This window comes from Cnephaeus nilssonii, assembly GCF_951640355.1.
Source record: "Cnephaeus nilssonii genome assembly, chromosome: 16".
NCBI classification, from domain to species: Eukaryota; Metazoa; Chordata; class Mammalia; order Chiroptera; family Vespertilionidae; genus Cnephaeus; species Cnephaeus nilssonii.
The window spans coordinates 53515179-53537832 of record NC_137087.1 but is presented as its reverse complement, the minus strand read 5'-3'; the positions used below and the strand labels follow the sequence as shown (position 1 = coordinate 53537832).

Genomic DNA, 22654 nt, shown 5'->3' with positions numbered 1-22654 from the left:
AGGCAGGATCCATGGATGCTCATCTGTATGATGTTTAAGGAATAGGGCCCTGGAGTGTATCCATGAGCAGGTGGCCCCCGGGGGCCGCTGGACAGCTTTCGTGGGACTCGACATCACTTGACCGTGACCGTGGCCCGAGTGCACGCTTTGTGCTCACGCTTTCTCGCTCTGTGTTTCCAGGGGTACCAGGACGCTCGGGACCGGATGATGCACCGGTCCACCAGCCAGGGCTCCATCAACTCCCCCGTGTACAGCCGCCACAGCTACACTCCCACCACGTCCCGCTCTCCCCAGCACTTCCACAGACCCGGTAAGGCCGCTGCTCCCAGGGTTCACTCCGTATGATAGCCCGTGTTTCTGGGTGATGCTTTCTCCCCGTCCCTGAGAGCTGGCTGCCGCATACTGACCCCTCTTCCAGAAAAGCAAACAAACAAAAAAACCTCCCATCGACTATAGTTTGTGTTGCATCTTTTCTGGAAACAGAGTTATTTTGTGGTTGTATTCATTATGATTTATTAAATAATTACATTTGGACAGGGAACGGCTGGAAGCAAAGGAGGGTGTTTTGGGTTTTGTTTTGTTTTCCTTTAGTCTTGAAGAAGATCTCACCACTTTTTTAAAAAATATATATTTTATTGAATTTTTACAGAGAGGAAGGGAGAGGGATAGAGAGTTAGAAACATCGATCAGCTGCCTCCTGCATGCCCCCCACTGGGGATGTGCCCGCAACCAAGGTACATGCCCTTGACTGGAATCGAACCTGGGACCCTTGAGTCCGCAGGCCAACGGTCTATCTACTGAGGCAAACCGGTTAGGGCAGATCTCACCACTTTTAGACTTCAGTGAAGATCTCCGAAAGAAACTACTTTGATGTGCCTTTCAGGCACGTCAGCCTCATCCAAGATCCAGTATTAGTCATTTGTTGGTGGGTTTATCACCTTTCTCTTCTCCAGGCACGTGGTGTTACCCAGCATTCTTGGTTAAGCACCTCCTAGAATAAAGTATTGTATAGAAGCTCAGGGTTGTATATTACTTTTATGATCCACTCCAGCCCTAAGATTTTGAATCAGACTTGGGAAACATTCAAGATGTATTGTGAGAGAGAATATGAAATTGTAACGGACTGCCGTTGACCTTTACCTGCGCGGAATTTGACCCCTATTAGTGGGTGTCTCATATGGGGAGTAAAAAAAAGAATGGGGGATCCCAGCACAGATCCAGAATTCCCCAAGAAAGGGGTTCCCAAAGGAAGACCTGGGCCTTTGGAACAAACTCGTGGTTGGTGATGACATGCATCTATGAAAACTTCATTCTAAGTTTCTTGCTTCTGCACGGCCGATGAGAGCAAACCCCCTTATATGCGAACCTGCTTGACAAAATAAAACCAAAGGAAACGAGTAAAATGTAAAAGGATAGCAATCTTTTCTCAAAAGCCATCGATTTCATGCTATTAGAGGAATGAATTTTTATTATTTGATCCTTCAGTAATATATAGGTGTTTTTTTTCTAGACTCAGTACTTTGTTGAGATACAGTCATATTTAATGAGAATTTTCAGGCAATGAATTCCTTTCTCTTTTCATGTACAAGTATATTCATTTCACGTGTGCCCTGGACCTGGGTCTGGATGCAAGCCTTTGTCTATCTGGGTGACAAGAAATCCTTTCAGCTGCCACCCTGTGTGTGGGCATGTTGCTGAGGGAGGTCACTGAGACCCCAACCAGGACCTTGTCAGAATGACACGGGGCTGCTGGGAGATTGTTCCGGAGCCCTCTGAGGGGTGAGGGAGGGTCAGTCAGGGGCAGTGCTTCCCTTCAAGGCCATGTCCTGATTGAGCACTGGAAAGTTTTCATCTGTCCCGGTCACGGTTCTAACGTCAGTAGCCTTTAGAAATTCCCCCTTCTCAGTGTCTCTCCTTCTCTCCTTCACAGTGTATGACAGATATGTGATGCCGATGATCAGGGTTTCTAAGCATTTTTTCAATGTCTACCCTAGTGAAGTGAAGCTGGTGTAGTTCTGTTAGCGTAGCTGTGGTCTGCATAGGGATGGGGAACATCCGGCCCGCGGGCCGCGTAAGGTTCCCGAAATCATTTGGTCTGGCCCTGCCAAGGCTTTAGGGGCGAGTTAATTAAATGTTTGACCAAACACAGCAGGCTAATCTTTAAGTTGGTAACTTTGTATGGCCCACGAAGGATGTTATAAATATCCACATGGCCCTTGGCAGAAAAAGGTTCCCTTCCCACTCGGAAGGTCCTAGATGCCAGGCGAGGATACACGCCCCTGGGCTTAGCTTTAATGTCCATCCTTCTTCCGAGAGATCAGCGCTGCCACGGCCCGGTTCTCGGGATCCTAAGCGGCTCTTGGACACCCAGGGAACACAGACAGGCGTGGGGTCTTTTTCCTACGTAAGCAAAATAAAATTAGACTTCCAGCGAGGGGGGAGAGGAAATGTGCAGCTTTAAAAAATGAGCATCTGCCCCTTACACATCAGTCCTTCTTTTCAAGGTTCCTGAAATGACTGGCACTTTTTTGACATGTGCTTCCGAGGTTCTGGTTTGTCAGTTGCTTTTTAAAAACAGCTGTTTTGGGGTCTAAATGATGAGCCCGGTACTGGCTGACCCATAGCTGGTGGCATCCTAACTGGGGGGGGGGGGGGGGGGGGTTGGGGGGGTCCTGGTGGCCATTCCTTCTCCCTAAGGCCTTTTATTCTCAGAGAGCGCCTCTGTACCAGCCTGAGCCTGGGTATCTGCAAATTCTCCCCACTTGCCTAACCCTGAGCAGGAGCTTTCTTAACCCTTCTGCCTTCCTCCTTTTCCAGACTCTTGATTAATGATCTTTATTCCCCCCCTCACCCCCCCTTGGAATGATGCCTTGTCCCTGCTCCCGTGCTAATTTCTGTTCTTCTCTTCTGTTTCCCCCTTGCCCGCCCGCCTCCCTCCGCACAGAGCTGCTGCCTCCTGGTGTGCACAGGTTGTCCTACCTGCGCACCAGCAGCCTCAGCTCCGCCCACAGCGACTCCCGCCCCAACTCCCCCTTCCGACACCACTTCATTCCCCAGGTCAAAGGTAAGGAGGCAGGCTTCCAAGCAGCACCGCCTGCTGGAGAGTTATTAGCACCCGGGAAGGCTAATAAGGTCCTCTCCGAGGCTTAGCCCGAGCTTCCCCTCGGCATGCCTGCGCGCGGCGCCTACACCAGCAGTGCCTTAGAACTGGCATGGCCCCTCTCGGTAGAGAAGCATGTCACTTCTAAGGGCCCGCGATGAAGAAACAGGAAGTTTGTTTACGACCACACGATTGATCGATAACATATATATATTAATATTTTGTTTTTCTGTACGTCAAAAGCAAAATATAATATATAGCTGGGGTGTTGGCCTGGTTTTAATATGTGATGTGGCTCAGCAAAACCCAGCGGGATTCAGCAGCAGATATTCAAAAGCCGTCCTAATGGTGGTGAGCCTCTTAAGAAACCACGTACCGATATTAAAACGTTTGGACCGTATAGAAAATATCGACGGCGCTGGAGCTTAAATGTCTAGGTTGGAGCCGACCGGGTCATCTTCTGTTGGCTTGCCCTGGTTTCTGCATGATGGAGGAGAGAGGCTTTGCCTTCTGGACTCTGTTCCTGTCCCCCATTCCTGCCCATCCCCTTCATGGCATTCCCCACTGTTTCCTTCATTGTCCTTTATGCTTCTGTAGCAGTCCCCCACGGGGCTCTGGTCCCCTCCTCCTGCTGGGGAACCCAAGAGCCCCAGAGGAATAAGGAAATAAACAAGTGTGAGCGCCCACAAGGATGCTAACTTTCCAGAGCCCTGGTTTAAACCCATGAAAGTAGCTAGAAGGGGAGGAGCAGGCAAGCACAGATGTGGTCAGGGGTTTGGGCCAGTCCTAAAGGAATCTAACCCTGGTTGCAAGCCCTCGTGTCACTAACGCTTCTGTTGCGTAGCCTAAACGTTACTGTATTGGAAAGATCGCTTGCAGTCTACTCGAGCTGTTTCGTTTTTGCTCGCTCGGATTTTTGAGCATCTGAGTCCTAAAATGCAGATGTGCTGTGCTGACCAGCATGTAGTCACTTTATGTGTGCTATTCTGGCATTTTCTGTGCCGTGAAAATAACACTGCTGGCATGCTTATCGAAGACACACACTATTTGCCATTAACAAAGAGACCTGTCCTTTTTGGTAGATGCAGCACTTTCTAAAATTCTCGACAGATGATTTAAAGTGGTCATTGCTGATGTTTTGGAGAGAGAGAAAGAAGGAACTTTTTTATATAGATGTAAGGTGATACTTTAGACAAGTTTATAAAACCATAAGAAATTATTGAAGAAACTTCAAAGATGTATTTTAAAGAGACTTGAATACAGAAGCCCTTGGCCAAATCAAGATTTTGTTGGTTTTTAATACACAAGGGAAAAATACATTTTTCCTTCATTGAGATGCAAACGGCCTTGTTTGGTTCTGTTTCCTCTTTCCGAAGAGACACTTTCCGTAGAAAGAAAAGGGCCGCGTGCCCTGTAAGGTTATACAAAGTTTGTACAGATAGCACATCACAAAGTATCACATACCTTCTGTCTGTGAGCAGCCTTAGGAGACACGGATGGCACACCCATAGGGACACTGGAGTCCTGGTTTGAGTACTCTGTCACTAGCTAGTGTGGGACCTCGGGTGTTGGCTTGACTTTGTGAGTGTTACTTGCCTCACCTGTAAAACCTCTCCTAGGTCACAAGGGTCTGTGAGGTCAAGTTCCCCGGTGTGTGTCAGCACCGAGCTCACAGGAGTCTTTGGTGCCCCCTCGACATGGTGCCCTTAAAGTACTTTCCGTCTTCCTTTCGCTCTTCACCGCGTCTGATGTAGGCCCAGAAGGAGATGGAGAGCTGAGGCCCTGGGTCGGCGACCCAGCCTAGGGCTCCCAGCTGGGAAGTGGCAGTTCCCGGACCAGACCCCAGGCCTTCCCGTCCCTCATTCAGATGAGGTGTGTGCATTTCGGTACAAAATAGACATAGAGTTTAACTTTTAAAGCAAACTCTTATTGTCCACCTCTTCTTAACTAGAAAATTGAATTCTTATTGAGGGCAAGACAGACAGCTCCTTCAGTCATGTAAATTACAAAATTAGCAATTTTTTACTTTTTAAAAGAAGTAGCAACTGGTTCTAAAAATCACAGCATCGCTGTGTGTCTAAGTGGTGCTTTATTAAAAAATATGGATATGCTTTCTTTTCTGTGTTCAGTCTAAATTTGAAGTTTTTGACACAAGTATTACGGATTTAAATGATAAACAACATGAGGCTAAGAGGGGTTAGCATGATCCTGAACTTATACTTAAAAACATCTAATAATCTCCCACTTTCTTTTCACTGCACATATACCTGTAGCTTGTTCATATGACATAGTTTATAGGAAATAAACTAAAAAATATAGAAAGTGTAAAATGTAATGTACATCACAATTTATGCTTAGTTTTAAAAGTACATGAGCTTTTTGCTGCACTACAAAATGAACCATGGAGTATTTGTATAGTAACTAGATTGCTTTAAAAGCCTGAGGTGTGTGCATTTCGGTACATGCCTAAATGCTGATTCTCCAGAGAATTCCTTCTTGGTTGTTATGAAAAACATCTATCCATTCACATGGAAGGCCCCTCCAGCTTTTGGAAATTCCCACATGGAGGGAACTTATGGCCATTGGAGAAGCACATGGGCAGAGTACCCCAGGCTTCCCACGGCCCTTCATTTGAACGGTTACTTTTCCTCTTCGAGCTTGTGTTGTGGTCTCAGGGGAGTTTTGAAAACAAATGGAAGCTGGAGCGCTTGAGGCCCCCGGGGTAGGATGACCATCTGAGGAACGTGCAGCTAGAAGCGGGGGGCCTTCACTCTGGCAGCCTGAAGCCCAGCCCCCCATTGCCCAAGCCCACTTCCTGGTCCTTATTTCTCATGCATGCGGCCCGGGCCCCGGGGTCTGTGGAGCTGAGGACGCCTGCATGGGTGTGAAGCTGAGATGCACATCACAGGCTGGCTCTGTGTCACTGGCTTCCCCATCCACTTCCTGTAGCCTCTGTCTTGTTTTCCTGTGTGTCTTTTTTTCTGTTTTCTGACCTTCCTTGCAGCCGCATTCTGGATCCTTTGGGCAAGTGCATGCCTGGAGATTTGGAATTTTCACTGTTTTGGGATCTGTTTGTGCTGTGCTTTCTGAGTTTCTCTTCCCTCCCTTTGAAATACTGTTAGACATTACGTTCTGTGTCCATGAAATATATCAATCAGATGAGTGGCTCTGGTTCAGATAGGTATTGGACACTCCCTGAAGGGGACTATGACACTATTGAAGCTTTAGACAGGGACTAGCGATCTTGAAACTGGCATGAAATTCTAGATGCTGCCAACTTTCAGGTGCCCTCACAATACTCATTTCTGTTTTGGAATATGAGCCCTTAGAGCCCAGAAAGCTAAGCGTGCGCCCACGGGTTCCACGGCAGACACAAGCACGGCCACGTCAATCAGCACGTGTCTTAGAATCTGTCACTAGGCGCACAGGCTGCGAAAAAGCATGGGAGTGAGGACTGAGCTTTTGAGTTTGTTAAATGAGTAGAGTGAGAATTCTGCAACTGAATGATCTTCCAAGGCCTAAAAAATTGGCTTCCTTGGTTGACATGGAAGGAGCTAAAACTGAAGGCCAAGAAATGTATCTGTGTTCCCTCGGTAGCGTCTCCTCACAGTGGCTAAGATCACTAAGAACTTAGACTGAGCCAACACAAGGATTCGTGTGAAGGAACAAAATGGCTGGGGGTGTGCTGTGTACAATATTATGTGATAAATACACTATTACATTATTTGTCAACAATGCCTTCACTCTGGGCTGATGGGTGATGATGATGATGATGATGATACCTTCATATACGCTATTTTATCTGCTGCCTCATACATTACTTACGTAATAAACTAAGCACAAAAAATAACCTGTTAGGGCCTCATCAGTAATTTCCTTCCAGGATAGAGTTCAAAGTCTTATCACTTAAAGGTAGGGTATTTAACCTAGCAAAGCTGGAGACAGACCTCATCCTGAGAATATTTCTTTTTCTTTGAAAATGACAAAAGTTTGTCATGCCTTTGGTATTCCAAGGGCGAAGCATGTGGTACCTAGCAGTGTTATGTATGCTGAGCCCTTATTCCAATGAGCCCTCATAACGTGAGGAAATGATATTGTACAGAATCGCTCAGATGGGCATGTTACTGAGTCTCTCTTTACCTTGCTTTAAACTTTTGTGGGAGTTCTATTTTATTTATATATTTTTATTGATTTCAGAGAGGAAAGGAGAGGGAGAGAGAGATAGAAACATCCATGATGAGAGAGAATCATTGATTGGCTGCCTCCTGCACGCTCCCCTCTACTGGGGATCGAGCCCACAACCAGGCATGTGCCCTTGACCAGAATCCAACCTGGGACCCTTCCGTCTGCAGGCCAATGCTCTATCCACTGAGCCAAACCAGCTAGGGCTGTGGGAGGTGTTTAATGAGTATATATAGAGTTAAATCTACTTACAAAGACTTGAACACATGAGGGCTTTTTCTAGGAACTAGAAAGGTCAATGGTTGCTGAAGATATGCAGCCAAATAAAGAACTGTGCCCAACCGGTGCCAGTGTTCGGCTGGAATGCACCCCCTGGGAGTTCAGAGAGTCGTAGGCCGCATCCGAGAACAGATGGGCTTCTCCGGCCACTTGCCAGCAGAGCACCCTCATGAAGGAAAGATGTTTAATAGTCGGGCAAGTGCCAGTTCCAAAAACCTTAAACCCTGTGCCCTGTACATGCAGATATTTGTGGGTGCACATGACTCCCGCTAATAATTATCAAAACAAATGTAATGGTGTTTCTTCTGATTGGGCATGATAGCCCACACCTGCGCAAACATTTCCCTGAAATGGCTGATGTTGTACAAGTACAGGGAGGCTAGAGGAGGAGGGTGCAGGGCAGGAGCAGTGGGGCTCAGAAGCAATAGCACCCCATGCATAGGGTCTGCAGAACGAGTCTTCAAAACACCAACCTCAAAGAAAGCGAGAAAGTTGAGTGTCTCTAGAACTTCTTTGAAGAGCCCATAAGAAGTATTCTGTTTTTCAGTGATGGGGTCCCTCTTCTGAATAATCCCTAATGTTTAGAGGAGTCAAGAATTCCCCTGAAACGAAACGATTAAGTTGGGGTTATTGAGGATCGGCTCTAATGGGAACATTATAAAAACAGGGTGCGATGGTGATCCCATCGCTGCCTTTAATGGAGAGAAAGAGGGTGCAGTGGTGCTTACCGCATGAGGCCATGAAGAGCTGTCGGGTTAGTTCGTTGGCCTTCAATCATTCATTCATGGACCTTTACTGGGCACGCACTCCGGCCAGGCGCTGTGCTGAGCACACAGATGAATGAGACCGAGCTCTCATTCTTCCTTAGATTTAAAGTGGGATTTTCTTCTAAACATAAAGCATAGTCTCCCTCCCTGCTTGCTTCTACCTGTGTTAATTATACTCTTTTTTTTTTTTTTCAGACATGAGCCGGTTACTTCTTTTTAGGAGAGTGATAGTCAATGAGATAGCATTTTTTGAAATGAGTTTTTGAATAGATCGCAGCTTAGAGCGAAGCATCATAATTTTTAGAAGCTAACATCCGACTTAAGTAGTAAAGTCTAATTATAATATATTGGGAGCTAGATGCTTAAGTGACTTGAGGGGGGAAAAAGACAAAAGTTTCAGAATATGATAACCAAAAACTTAGAATATTGATCTGAGCCAGTTAAATTCCGGTTTCATACCTAAAATATCATACTGCCCATTTGGTACAGACCTGTGTTCTGGTGACCTAAAATTACACATATTGAGAGATTTAAAACGATGAAGTGTGTTTTGAAACTCCAGCAGTTGACATGTTTCATTTTCTGCTGGCCAGATTTAGAACAGTTTGGCCTACGTGAGGAAACTGGCTCTTGTACATCTAAAATTAGTACCCTGTTATATGTCAACCATATCTCCTTTTTAAAAAAAAAAAAATTAAAAAGGTGGTAGGAAAAAATCAGCTTTTGCTATATTATTTTTTAAAATCTATGATTTATTTTAGTTCTCATCATTAGATAAATTGATCTTCATCACAATTTAAAACTTTTGCTTTAAAGGGCACTGTCAAGAAAGTAAAAGGCAACCCACAGAATGGGAGACAGGCCTCCGTTCACCCCCGCAGTTCGCGTGGTCAGCGGGGAGGGCACTCAGGGCTACTGCAGCCTCGCCCAGCGTCCTCTCCACACCCCTCCCCGTTCTCCTCCAAAACCACCACGCTTTCCAGCCAGTGGCCAGTCCTGTTGCTCCCGCCCGCTGTGCCCTTCCATGCCTCCTTCCTTAGGCTGCTCCAGCCTTCTGAAATCTGAGCGTCCCCACCCTCTGCCCACCACCCACCTGGCGAGCGTACTCTGCCGTGTCCCGCGCACTTCTCCTCTCTTTCTGTCGCTTTCCTGAGGAATTGATGGTGCGCCCCTTTGTGTTATAATTTTTCACATGCCTCTGAATACTATGGCAAGGTATTATAAATATGTGTCTTAAGTCTGACTCCTTAAATGGACTCTGGGCCCCTGGAGGGCAGGGACTAAATCTCCTTCATCTACTTATCCTCACTCACAGCTCAGGGCCCAGCCATCCCAGGTGTTCAGTCAGTATGTCAGGGGTACAGTCATTGGAGTGGCTGGTGCCTCATCTTTGTAGAGAAAGATGGAGAGGGGTACGCACGGTCCCACAGTGCCTGGAAGAAAGGGGCCTGACTCACCTGGTGTATTTCAAAGAGGAAACAGAAACACACGCTGCAATGAAGGCATTTGGGCTGCTCGGGGGGAGGCCCGGGTGACCGCACAGGCTCCCAGACGTAGCCTCCGTTCCGAGAAATGCCGTCCAGCCACCCGCCTCCGTCATCACGCCTGGGAGGCTTGTGTTTGGTTGCCTGTCCCACTCCTTCACACGCTTGGGCTCTAACCATCTAGCAACTGGTCCTGAAGGGAAAGGCATCAGCCGGTGCCTTTCCATTCCTCGTACCGAACGCCCCGTCCGAGCCGCGCCCTGCCTGCTCACAGCCTCAGCCCCACGCCTTGGAGGACGCACCTCGCTGCTGGCTGCTTTACCACCGTCACCGGAACTCAAGCCTCTCTTTCGGGAAACTAAACCTTATCCCCCCTTTGCCAGCCACGTTGCTGCGTTGAGTTTGTTTCTTCCGTTCCTCCTTTTTTGATGCTCCTCCTCCCCCATTGGTGGTTTTGAAGTTTTATCGCGCTCGCTCGGTTTCCTTTATTGCTGTCCCTTCTCTCATTTTGTTTTCTCCATTCTTCTCATTGGAGGCAATGAGCCGTCCAGCGGCCGGAACTCCCCTCTCCCCCACCGGCCAGACAGCCGCCCTCTCACTCCAACTTACGCTCAGGCCCCTAAACATTTCCATGTTCCAGGTAGGAGCTGACACGGTCTATGTCATGGTGTCCTGTCGCAGTGTAGAATGTAGCCTTGTCACCTCTGTCTCGTCTCCATTGCTCATGCTCTTTACATGTGAACATGTGAATGTTTACATCGGGGTGTACAGTTGACAAACCCTAAATTGCAGGATCTGACCTAGGAGGCCTTTCAAACATGTTACATGGGAAACGCCAGGATGGTATCGAAGGGTTACGTTTTCCCACGTTATTTTTGAAGGGGTGTGGGCGGTGGAGAGTGAAGGGATGAGGGTTTGAGTCGTGTTGTTTTTACTAAAACTTTAATTTCACCTTGATATCAGCGGCTCCTTAGCTATCACGCTGTGGCTTGGTGTCGTTGACTCATTAGCGCAATGGCGATGCAGTGACCTTCTCGTTCTAAAGATGGGATCACAGCGACACTCAGAGCCTTTGTTTTTCCTGTGTCTCCCACGTGGAGACCCTTCCCATGGCCCTTTCTGAGCGGAGTGAAATGGTCTCTCTGCAGCACATCCCTCACCAACCACCCCCGGAGCCCGCAAAGGTATCTTGCAATTCAGGCGTGGTGCTGGCAGCTTCGCTCTGTAGTCGCAGCACCTGCTGTCCCAGCACAAATAGTCACCTGCCACCCGGAACCGGGAAAATCAGAACCCGCCAGCACCGTCATGTTTAGGCTCAGCTCCATTGGGAAAGACAAGATTGGCCATCCGAAGTCACGGCATCACTTTTCCATGGGAAGCACGTTGTTTTGCTTCTTTTAGTTCCGGAAAGTGGTTTAATACATGATCCACGATGTTCATGCTAGTATACATATTTGGGATCTGAAATCGGTTTTTTCCTTTTGCATTCCAGACTGACCTAATAAAATAGAGGAAACTTCATTGAGATTCATTCCACTAAGCTAGGATTGCCTTTTTTAAAAGTTTCAGTTACGCAGTTGAGTGCTCCTTCATCCCACTCTTTTTTTTTCTTATATATATTTTTTTTCATGAAGAATGCCCCACCAAAATACAGTGCCCAGGGTTCTGGAGAAACAAAGTTTTTGACATTTCCTGAGTATTTGTGCTCAAAGTGAAATGGCAGCATAAACAAATGGGGTCCTGTGTAAATATGTGAATAATATTTGGCATCTCAGTCTTTTAAAAAAAAAAAATTGGCCTACAAAAGTTAGGAGTTAGGCAAACATCCTGGTAGTACATCCGACTAGTTTTGCCCCTAAAAAGTGTTTCTGTGTTTAAAGAAATGACTCTTGATTTTTCTACATTGCTTTCCACTGTCCCATTCATTAGTTGAGAAGTAAATTGAGCCACTGGTATCTACTGGGAGCTCAATTTCTAGACAGTAGCATTTTGGGGATTTTCCCCAAACTGGTTATGTCTTCCTCACCGTAGAGTACTCCACTGCTTGCATTTCTTCCTGTTTTAGTCCTACTTTTAGTGAAATGTGTAATGGAAATAAATGGCTCATGAATTAATGACATGTCTATATATGCTAAGATGTATTACAAAGGATTTCATATCACTTGTTGTAGCAATTCGCTCATTCCTGTAATTTCTGCTTCCAGTAACACCACTCTTTGTAATACAAAAGTTGACCGTCTGGGTTATATTTGTTCAAGAGTCTTCAGTTTGGTTTGCTTCTTGGTTGTTCTGTTTTTCCCATCGCGGAACTGGTTCCCATAATCACACACCTTTGCTTTTCATTTCCACAGATCAAGGAATCAACATTTACCGAAAACCACCCATCTACAAACAGCATGGTAAAACCCGCTTTCCTCCGTGTTAGCTTTTAAGTAGCAGCATCCGCTGACCTTCTCTTTGCTGTCCTCTGAAAGGCTTATCAGCTGCTGCTTTTGAGAATTAAACCGGGGTGCCCAGCGAATTGTGCCTTGATGTCCTCCTGAGATGCAAACATTGTGAAGTTGGGGTTTCCAGAGGGAGGAGGCTTAGCGTGGTCAGGAAACTCCTAGCTCCGTGGTCGGCAAACTGCGGCTCGCGAGCTACATGCGGCTCTTTGGCCCCTTGAGTGTGGCTCTTCCACAAAATACCACGGCCTGGGGGAGTCTATTTTGAAGAAGTGGCGTTAGAAGAAGTTTAAGTTTTAAAAATTTGGCTCTCAAAAGAAATTTCAATTGTTGTACTGTTGGTATTTGGCTCTGTTGACTAATGAGTTTGCCGACCACTGGCCTAGCTCATTTCTGAGCCCAACTAACCATGTATCGTGCCGTTCGTTGAGAAGGGGTAGGACTAGCCACACAATAACTCACAAACACCCTAACAAGACATGTTTGTCTTTTCTCTGCCATTTAATAATTTAACCAGCCTCTATAACTACTTTGATCAGCTTACAATTTAACTACTTAAAACTAGTGCAAGCTAGCTTTCCTGAAAAACGAATTGGACGAAGCCCATATCAGCGTGGCCATCCAGTTCCCCAGTTTCTTCTGTAGCATGAAGACATCTGTGCCCGGTGATGGAGCGGATGGGACACACGCTGACTCAGAGTCGTGGCCCTCGTCCCAGCTCCTCACCTCAATGGCTCTGTGATTTAGGATGTCATGGACACCATTCCTCTGTCCCTCCGTTTTCTCAAATCTGTGAGTTAGGTTAGTTTGTCTGTGAAATGCCTGCAAACCAAGAATCACTGCTGTGGGTTTAGACTGGTGCTTTCCTTGTCTGGGAATATGGAATTCTGAAGCCCAGGAAATCACCTCGCTCTGTGTAAATCACATTTCCCCCACCCTGATTAGGTCTCTCAAGAGTTATCTGCCACAAATCTTTGTGAATGGATTCCTCTAAAGCCAAGATCAGTCTTTAAGTGATTTCAGAAAATTAGACACAAATTGTGCCTGGAAATTTGAAGGCTGCCTTTAAAAGGTAGTTGACATTAATGAGTCCTTAAGGATTAGGATGACATGAAAAACAAAGTCAAAAAAGCACAGGGGGACATATTTAGGCCTACATTCTCGGGGGGAAAGAGAATGTATGTATTGTAACGTTTGTGGAATTCTGACTTTCTTCTTCATTCTGTTTTTTTATTTAAGATTTTACACCCCGTGCTTGCTTTTTTTAAGTTTGTTAACATTGTTTTTGTTTTTGTTTTTTTTATGGTTTAATGTCTTGTCACCCACTCATTAACATGTGAATGTTTACTGACTTCACCAATTCTAATGAGTAAGTACTGTTTGAAGTCCTGCTTTTTTTTTTTTTTCCTTCAAATTTAAGAATAAGATCCTCAGTTAGATTTATCAATTTAGAGTCTTTTGAAATACTGGAATCTTTAGGCCCTGCCTCTCTAAACAAAAATAATCAAATGATTAAGACTAAAGATGGAATAGTGTTAGATGATTTATTAGGAAGGGATTAATTGGCTTCTTTTCTTGAAATTTACTTTGACTTTCCTCTTTTCTTTCAGACCGTTGTAATTAATTAATAATTAATTAATTAGAGTAGCACACCCAAAGCAGCACGTCCCACAGGACCTTCTGCAGAATAGTCAGTCCATGCAATAGACACAGGGGTCCTACCGAGGCCTGGTGTCTGCCCTGGTGCATTTGGAAAATGCTAGGTTTAGAGGAAGGCACGCTTTTTTTTCTTTTTTTTTTTTTTTTTTGTAATACAGAACTCAGCCTTTACTGCGCTAACACATTTTGTTCTTCTTTAAGAAGAGGATATTTATGCAGTGCTTTCCAACCTGATTTTTTTTTTCTCTCTCTCATGAGGTTAAGAGAAACAGAGAAACACTGTTCCAAGCCTGGCCAAGGCCTTGTTCCTTATTATTGCAAAGGACGACCTCGGTCAAGTCACTTAAGCAAATTGAGACCTAGAAGTTTTCAATAAGAATGAGGACTGGGAGCTGAAGATTCAAAGAATCGTATCCAGATTCAAAAAGCTGTGAGCCCTGGGAGAGAGGAAGTTTTATTTAAAGCAACATAAATATTTTTAAATGTTTAGTAACATCCCAGGTCCCTCGGCGGAAGTAGGACCTGAGCATTTCTCCCGGCTTGCTGGGCTCCATCTCTGATCAGATTTGGGGCTCTAAGCCGACGACGCTTCCTCTAAGCAGAGCCATTACGAGCCCTGTGCAGGCCGGCTGCCGCCCGTCTGGCCCCTGTGTTTTAAAGTGGGGTGATTCACTTGTGTGTGCAGACCCTCGGACAAAACAGTGGGAGTACAGCAGACATAGTCACTGCGCTAGTTCCTGCAAGCTGAAAGTGGGTTTTCCCACGTCCGTTTCTCCTGGGACTCAAGGACCCCTGTACAGGGTGCCCCAAAACAATGTATATGCACTTTCACAGCTGATAGCTCAATTTTGAAAATTATAACTGCCTTTATCATTATTCGAAGTGCATGTATACATTTGGGGGGGGGGGGTGACACCCCATATAGTATAGAAGAATTACAATTAACTGGAGCAGTATATTTGTGGCTAAGGAGCCAAAAGACAAAGCCAGCCAGCCCGCTTATGATTAACAACTACAGTCAGATGACAGTATGGTGCTTTTAACTCAGCTCTTTAATTTCAAGTGACTAATCCAGATGTCTAATTGCTCTAGGAGTTTGTCCCAATAGAAATTTCTAGGATGACGGGAATGTTCTATAACTGCTGTCCAGTACAATAGGCACTAATCACATGTGGCTATTGAGCACTTCACATTTGCAACTGAGGAACTGAATTTTAGTTTAATCATTTTTTCCCCCATTTAATTTATTTTTAATCCTCACCCGAGGATATTTTCCCATTGATTTTTAGGGAGAGTGGAAGAGTCAGGGAAAGACAGAGAGAAATATCGATGTGAGAGAAGCACATCGATTGGTTGCCTCCTGCACGAGCCCTGACCAGGGCCCAGGCCGGGGAGGAGCCTGCAGCCGAGGTACGTGTCCTTGACTGGAATCAAAGCCGGGACCCTTTGGTCCACAGGCCGATGCTTTATCCACTGAGCCAAACCAGCTAGGGCTAAGCTTATTAATTTAATGTAAATTGCCACGTGTTGCTAGTATTGGATAGCAGGCTCCAGAGCAGATGTAGAACAGGTGTAAAATGAAGCTTTGTTTCTGGGAGCATCCGATGAGCCGAGCTGTCACTGGGCACCACTGACCGGGTGATGGAGTGATCATGGCAATAAGCAGAGCTGTCTGGAGTGGAAACCTTTGCCAGAGAACAAGACCCTGTGAGTGGGTTGACCACCACGGCCTTGCAGACCGGTAGCTAAGCTCCCCCTGATTCCGCCTAGATGCAGCTGCCTTGGCAGCCCAGAGCAAGTCTGCAGACGACATCATCAAGTTTTCCAAGTTCCCAGCAGCGCAGGCGCCAGACCCCAGCGAGATCCCAAAGATTGAGACGGACCATTGGCCTGGTCCCCCCTCACTTGCCGCCGTAGGTATGCGACTGTTACAGCTAAGCCAAATGGACAGGTTGCTAGGAGATCTCAAAGTGCAATGCTTAAGAATATGCAAGGTTTTTAAGAAAAGAACGACCTAGAAGAGGTAGAATAGTGGGAAGAACTAATGCGGTATTAATGTGTGTGCAAAATGCTTCCAAGCTACCAACACCCATCACCAGAGCCTTGCTCTAACCAAATCACCAAGATGCAGAACTGGTCTAAAACGGATGATGCACACGGACCCTCGGAGTCATTACTGCTGAGTCGGTAACTTTTGAATGCCGTTGACTCAAAGCTCTTTGGCAAGAACATTGTTCTATATAATTAGAAGTTAGCTGGCGAGTTAACCCAGTTAACCGAGGGTCCACAGAAGCATGGCTTCTTTCAGATTTGTTTCAGACGATTTCTGCTCGTAATTGCAGTTCTCTTAACAGCTAATCTTAACCCTGAAGCACTTTCACTTTTCTTACGAGATCACGTTCTCCATTTCTAAGGAGGGCTACTACAGGGTTACGCGTTCTGAAATTGCGCGTGTAAAGTTACGTGATTGTACATCCATCATCTCCATGATCCTGTGCTCCGATGTCACATTCCAGCTGTTTCATTCTTTGCTTTGAACCTCAAATGAATGCTTTAGAATTGTGTCTGTGTCTTTCTTTACTGTTTTGTCAGTAGTGAAATCACTTGGCCTAAAAAAGTGATATTAAGCAAACTCAGACGCTAATACTAAAAGTTGAGTCAGTTGGACTTACAAATGTGACTATCTTATCACATTTCTGTTGACAACCTAAAAGGCCTTCAATTTTCCAAAATTTCCAAATTGTTTTCCTCATGCTATTTTTGTATCAGTTTACTTTTGGAATAACTTGTACGAGCCCTAGCTGTAGATTTTAAAGCAATTTATATGTATAGAAATAGTCCAAGGAAATCCTCTTGGGTTCATCACTCACAAGTATTCTCTACATGATGTTGCCGTGAGATATATCTGATTCTTGCAAACTTGTGTTTATTCATTTTTATCAATATAAAGAGAGAATACTCACCTTGACTTTTATGATTTTAGGAACTAAGAGCCAATCATATCAGCTTTTCTCTGCCAGGCAGTTCGTGGGCCCTTGAGGTTCCCAGTTCAGTCACGTTGCTTAGTGGGGTCTTTACCACAGCCAGACCCAACGGGGCCAGGAGAATTAACATTTTGCTGTTGAAACTGACATCGCTAAATAGTTTAAAGCTCTTTGGGGTTCCAAAATGAAGGCAATTTCTGGCCCATTAATCAAAATAAGAAAAACTGAGCCGATTAAGGTCTGTTTTGATTAGATTAGCAAGCTTTCCTGTTTCCTCCCACAGTCAGATTAATCCAAGGAAAAACACTCATTATCTTAATTTTCCAACCATTTAGACAGATTCTTCCTTTCCACCCTCTGTCTCCCTTTACCAGGAAGCTTAAAAATTGCACATGACTTGCTATACTGTACCAAAGGAAGTCACTTTTTAGCTCTATTGCTGTAGTGAGAGTTTTTATTGAGTTTTGATCAGCAGAAAGCTTTTTTATAATCATTTTTCAAAGGTCTGAGAAAAAGGAAGCATTAGAGACCCGTCCCTAAATAAAAAGCATACTTGTTATGGAGTTTATTAAGGGTAGAAGACAGGGTGATGTTATTATGGCAACCTATCTAGTCAGCAGAAGAGGGAACTATAAGATTTTAAACCTTGTCATAAAAGAGTGACTATTTAAAAGCATGTGGATGAATTTAGATGTCTCTCTATTTGAAAATTGACCTCAGGGACATCAAAATAAGTGTAGATGCTCCTCCCTCTTACTACCGAGAGCTCTAACCAGGGAGGACTTGGACCCCATCGCAGTGGCAAACCCGAGCTTTAATTGAGCAGACCAATTATGGGGAGGCCCAAATCCAGGCTTCACCGGATCCCACATTCCACCCGCTTGTCAAACAGACCCGCTGTCTCGAGAAAGCAGCCAAGTAGCCCTGAGTTGGCGGTAGGCTCCTTTTTCTCCTGGTGCTGTTCACCCATGGCCAAGACCACTGCCGACCTTGGCGGCCTGACCAGTTGAGCCCAGGTGGACTAGTCCCGTCTATGCCCCTGCCGTGCGGCTAATGTGAGAAGTTGTCTTTGCTGTGGAATTAGGAGCTGACATGAGACGCAGATCTAGTGGCAGAGAGGAAGACGATGAGGAACTCCTGAGACGCCGGCAGCTTCAGGAAGAGCAACTAATGAAGGTTGGTCCTTAAACTACTTCGCTGCAATCTTCAAGTCCGTTCTCTCCCGTCCATATTTCTGGAGTGACTACTATGGGCAAGCCACCAAGATGAGCAAGAAGTGGTCATCAAAGCCCTCAAGGGCTGGCTTCTAGTGATTGTAATACAACGGAGTACTGAGTGGGTTCTGGAAGAGGTGACCTGAAGGCTGGAGGTCAGAGGGCCGTGTGATGGTGTGGGCTTTTGCAAGGAGAGCGCGACCCTGTGCGGGCATGTGAGTGTGGTACCTGTGTCGAAAGGATGCTGAAGGGCCCAGTAGAGCCAAGGTGTACACCCAGGTTGTTCAACACCTTCCTGCCCTCATGCAGGCTCTCCTGAAGGAATTCCCTTGGAATGGAGTCTTTCTCCAAGTCTTTCCTCAGGACTCATGGGACCTTGTGTGTATATCTGGGCCAGGAGAGAGGGGATGAAATAGACTGCCTCTAATACGCCCTCATGGGCTTCTCTCTCACATGGGCCTACAGCATCCATAAGACCAATAGAAAGGCAATTATAGCCTGGGGTAGAGGGGCCAGGGCATTATAGCCTCTCCCTCCAATAAGGGTTTGATGAATCCCTTCCAGTGACATTTTCCAAAGATGCTTAATCACATGGGAAATGCACATGATACGAGTTATATGAAAAGATAGGATGCAAAGTTGCATTTATAGTATGATCCCAGTTTTGTATAATATGTGCCGAAAACGTACTGGATGGATATAAACCAAAATGTAAATGGGTATCTCTGAGTGGTGGGTTATGGGTTACTCTTCTCTGGGTTTTCTAAAATCTATACAATGAGCAAGTCTTACTTTTTTTTTTCTTCTTGTTTTTAAACAAATCAGTGTAGTTTCTTTTTAAAGACTATTATTCCCAATGTCCCCTTCCTACATCAAAAATCCACACACACTCACACATGCCTCCTGAGGTCACCTGCTGGCGCTTTGGGGGAGAGCGAGGGAGGGAGAACATCCTTCTGACATGGAGCCTGACAGGGAAATGCCAGCCTTGACATTGAAGAGGCTGAGGATTCAAGGTTCAAAACCTGTCTGAGCTCCAGAGGCACCACCAGCCTCTGAGACTATCCATCCAGGCTTTGCCCGGAGTCGGTACTTCTCACAGGACCTTCTAAAAAGAAATTTTTCATGGAAGTAATTGTGGGCTTTCCTTCCATTTTTCTTTTCCTTGTGAATAGCTCAACTCGGGCCTGGGGCAGCTGATCCTGAAGGAAGAGATGGAGAGGGAGAGGGAGAGCCGGGAGAGGGCATCCCTGGCAGCCAGTCGCTATGATTCTCCCATCAACTCAGGTGAGAGTAGACCCACCACCTCCCCCGAGCCGACAGCAGGCCACCTGCCTGCAAGAGGCCAGCCTTGACTGTCCCCTTTCTGGTGGACCCCGCACAGTGTTCTCCAGGGAAGGAAGTGTGGGAAACCCACTCCATGCCAACGTAGCTTATAGGCATGTCATGGCTCTTCCTTAAATGTGGGTTTCCTTTCTGCTGCAAGTGGGGAGCCCTGAGAGGAAGGACCTCAAGGACACGAGGGTTCAGGTTAGAATCGTCATGAAGAGGGAGACAGCATAAAGGGAATCCATAGAGAGCACAAACTAGACTTTCTAAGCATTGTAACTTCACATTAACGTGTTCAACACAAAGCTGAAGGCTCATGGTGTTGTGTTTGACACTTTTGAAAGACGTTACTTATATATTGGATATATCAGGATAGTTTCCCCTGCTTACATTTGTCAAAAGCCAGTTCTCTCCTAACCCACAAGATTGTTCCTCCCATGTTCTGAACTAGTGCCTGCTTGTCTCCCCTTCTGGCTCCTTTAGAAATGTGTTTAGTGTTTACTGTCTGCAGGCATTTTTGCTAAACATTATCTCACTTCATCTTCATGACGTGCCAGTGAAGTAGGTAATATTATTATTATCCCAATTTTGTAGCTCAGGTATAGGAAGTTTGAGTAACTTGCCCAAGGTCACGTCACTAATAACTAGCAGAACCCAGATTTAGGAGTCCAAGTATCATAACCCCAGAGCCCACGGCCTCCACATGGTGCCCTGCCACCTCTCAGATGCCCGCCTGGCATTGACCTTGGACTGGGTGGTTACTAATCCTCAGAGTCCCAATCAACTCCAAGATTATGTTCTGTAAGAATATGTAGCACTAGACCCGCGTGGGTCAGGAAATGAAGACTTTAAAAGATGAAGTGCTTGCCCAGAGATACAGAGGCATTAAGTTGCAGATCCAGATTCAGGCCCAGGTCTGCCTTCCCCAAAGCCCAGCCGTTCATGAGGCATCCACCCCAGGCCTCCCAGGAGTCCAATCTGACTGATACCTTACATGGCTGACTTTTGGGTCAGTGTTTGCCGCCATATCACCTGAGGCATGGGCTTATGCATCCAAAGAGCCCTGGGTTCAAATCGTTGCTGGGCTATTTACAAGTTGAGTGACCTTGGGCAAGATACTTAACTTTCCTTGGCCCCTATTTCTTCTGCAAAATGGAAAGATAACAACAGCGTTGTTAGGCTTGTATCAAGGACTCAGAGATAAAGAATCCCCACCCCTCCTCCGTAATATCACCCCCCACCCATTCCCTGCATCACCTAATAGGCTGGTGTGTTGTGAACATTTCAGCCCAATATTATTTGGATTATTTTTTTCTAAATCTTCTATTCTGCAAGGTAGAAGATACGCTGCCAATTTCATTGAAGAATGGGACTTCCTGTTTCCTAACAGTTGCTTTTTTACCTTTTTTCTCACTTAGCTTCGCATGTTCTGTCATCTAAAACCTCGTCTCTCCCAGGCTATGGAAGAAACGGGCTTCACCGGGTAAGGTTTCCCCATCCATCATTTCTGAGTCAGTCGTGGTCGAAGTGCTGACGTATCGCCGGAACACAGCTGACGTGGTGATCTCAGTGTTAGCACATAATGAAAACTGTAATCTCCCTGATCTCCTAGTAAATCACTTGGAATTACGGGCAAAATATTTCTATTGAAAGAAAGGGAAATTGACTTTGGATAACAGAATAGCTTGTGTAAGTTTATGGGAAGACTGGGTAAAGTAAGAGTGGCAAATATTTCCGCAATCAAGCAAAACACACTTATTTGAGCCTTTATCTCTGCTGTAAATATATATATATATATATGAAAGCCCAGCTGGGGCGGCTCAGGAAGTGAACAGTTCGATTCCTGGTCAGGGCACATGCCCAGGTTGTGGGCTCAATCCCCAGTAGGGGGGCATGCAGGAGGCAGCCGATTGATGATTCTCTCTCATCAATCTCTATACCTCTCTATTCCTCTCCCTTCCCCTCTCTAAAATCAATAAAAAATATTTTAAAAATATATATAGGAAAGTTTTTTGCTACCTCCTTCCCCACAACACATGGAATAAATGTAATTGTGTAACTGTGGAGAGACGTTTTATTATGTATTAGCAAGAGGTACTTGCTTACCAAGGACCTGCTGAGTAGCGGCATTGATTGTCCTACCAAAAGTAAAGAGATTTCACACAAGTCAAAGAAGTAGACGGGAAATTGTGAGGGCCTAGGAATTCAGTTTGGGAAGAATTCTTAGGTTTTGCAAACCCTTCCTTCCTTTTCACCTGACTCTCAAGCGATCCCTGTGGAGTCGGTTTTCTGATGCTGTGTTTCTTCTCATTTCAGCCCGTTTCCACAGACTTCGCTCAGTACAACAGCTACGGGGACGTCAGTGGGGGAGCGCGAGGTGAGGGCGCTGCGGCCGCACTGGACTGGCCATGGCTGAGGTTGAGCACAGACTGTGCAGTGACAAGCACATTAGCTGGTTCATGCTGCCTTACATTCCGAAGTGGGATCCCACCCGCCCTCTGCAAGTTAACAGGGCATTTGTTAACATCTTGAAGGATCTCAGTGACATGAGGCCAGGAGAAGCGAGTTTGTAAGAAGCGAGTTTGTAATCGCTTCTGCTGTGTGCTGAGCACTCAGACCCTTGGAGATACAGTGATGGGTGGGCCTGCCTTCCACATGCAGACAGCTGAGCCCGGCTGGTGTGGCTCAGTGGGTTGAGTGTCATCCCATGCACCAAGAGGTCACGGGTTCAATTTCCGTTCAGGGCACATGCCCAGGTTGCGGGTTCAATCCCCAGTAGGGGCTGTGCAGGAGGCAGCCGATTAATGTTTCACTCTCATCGATGTTTCTATCTCTCTCCCTCTCCCTTCCTCTCTCTCTAAAAAAAAAATCAATGAAAACATTTGTTTTTAATAAATGCTTACAGCTAAGTGAGAGTGAGAGAGAAGCTCTATGTGATAAATGCTGTGATGGGAGATGCAGAGAGAAGGCAGAAACGCCTTCGCGGTGTCAGGGAAAACTTCTGCAAGAAAAGGGTGTTTAACTGATAACTGGCACCCGAGCCGGCATTTCCTGGCTTCAGGGAGGCAGACAGGCGGGCACTGTGTACCATACAGAGCGCCAGAGCAGGGAGCGGACATGGTCATTGGGGGAAGTTGGGGCAGTTGCAACAGGACACAGTCTCAGTATTAATGTTCCCGCGTTTCCCTGCTGACCGTTTCTTTTTCTTCTCT

The 22654-nt window shown here is 45.9% G+C and overlaps 1 protein-coding gene across 12 annotated transcripts in view; it reads left to right on the top strand.

Moving 5' to 3' along the window:
• The window catches only part of ABLIM1 (actin binding LIM protein 1), a 270624-nt gene that overhangs the window by 242288 nt on the left and 5682 nt on the right, over positions 1–22654 (top strand). For 5 of the 12 annotated variants that reach the window (XM_079794178.1, XM_079794173.1, XM_079794172.1 and 2 more), the window contains 7 exons: positions 181–310; positions 12164–12211; positions 15686–15832; positions 17984–18075; positions 19289–19400; positions 20861–20925; positions 21759–21819. In XM_079794178.1, coding sequence (XP_079650304.1) covers positions 181–310; positions 12164–12211; positions 15686–15832; positions 17984–18075; positions 19289–19400; positions 20861–20925; positions 21759–21819 — 655 coding nt within the window. Of the gene's footprint in view, positions 1–180; positions 311–2944; positions 3065–10332; positions 10453–12163; positions 12212–15685; positions 15833–17983; positions 18076–19288; positions 19401–20860; positions 20926–21758; positions 21820–22654 lie in introns of all 12 variants that reach the window. The other 7 variants (XM_079794174.1, XM_079794175.1, XM_079794177.1 and 4 more) reach the window with 7 other exon arrangements.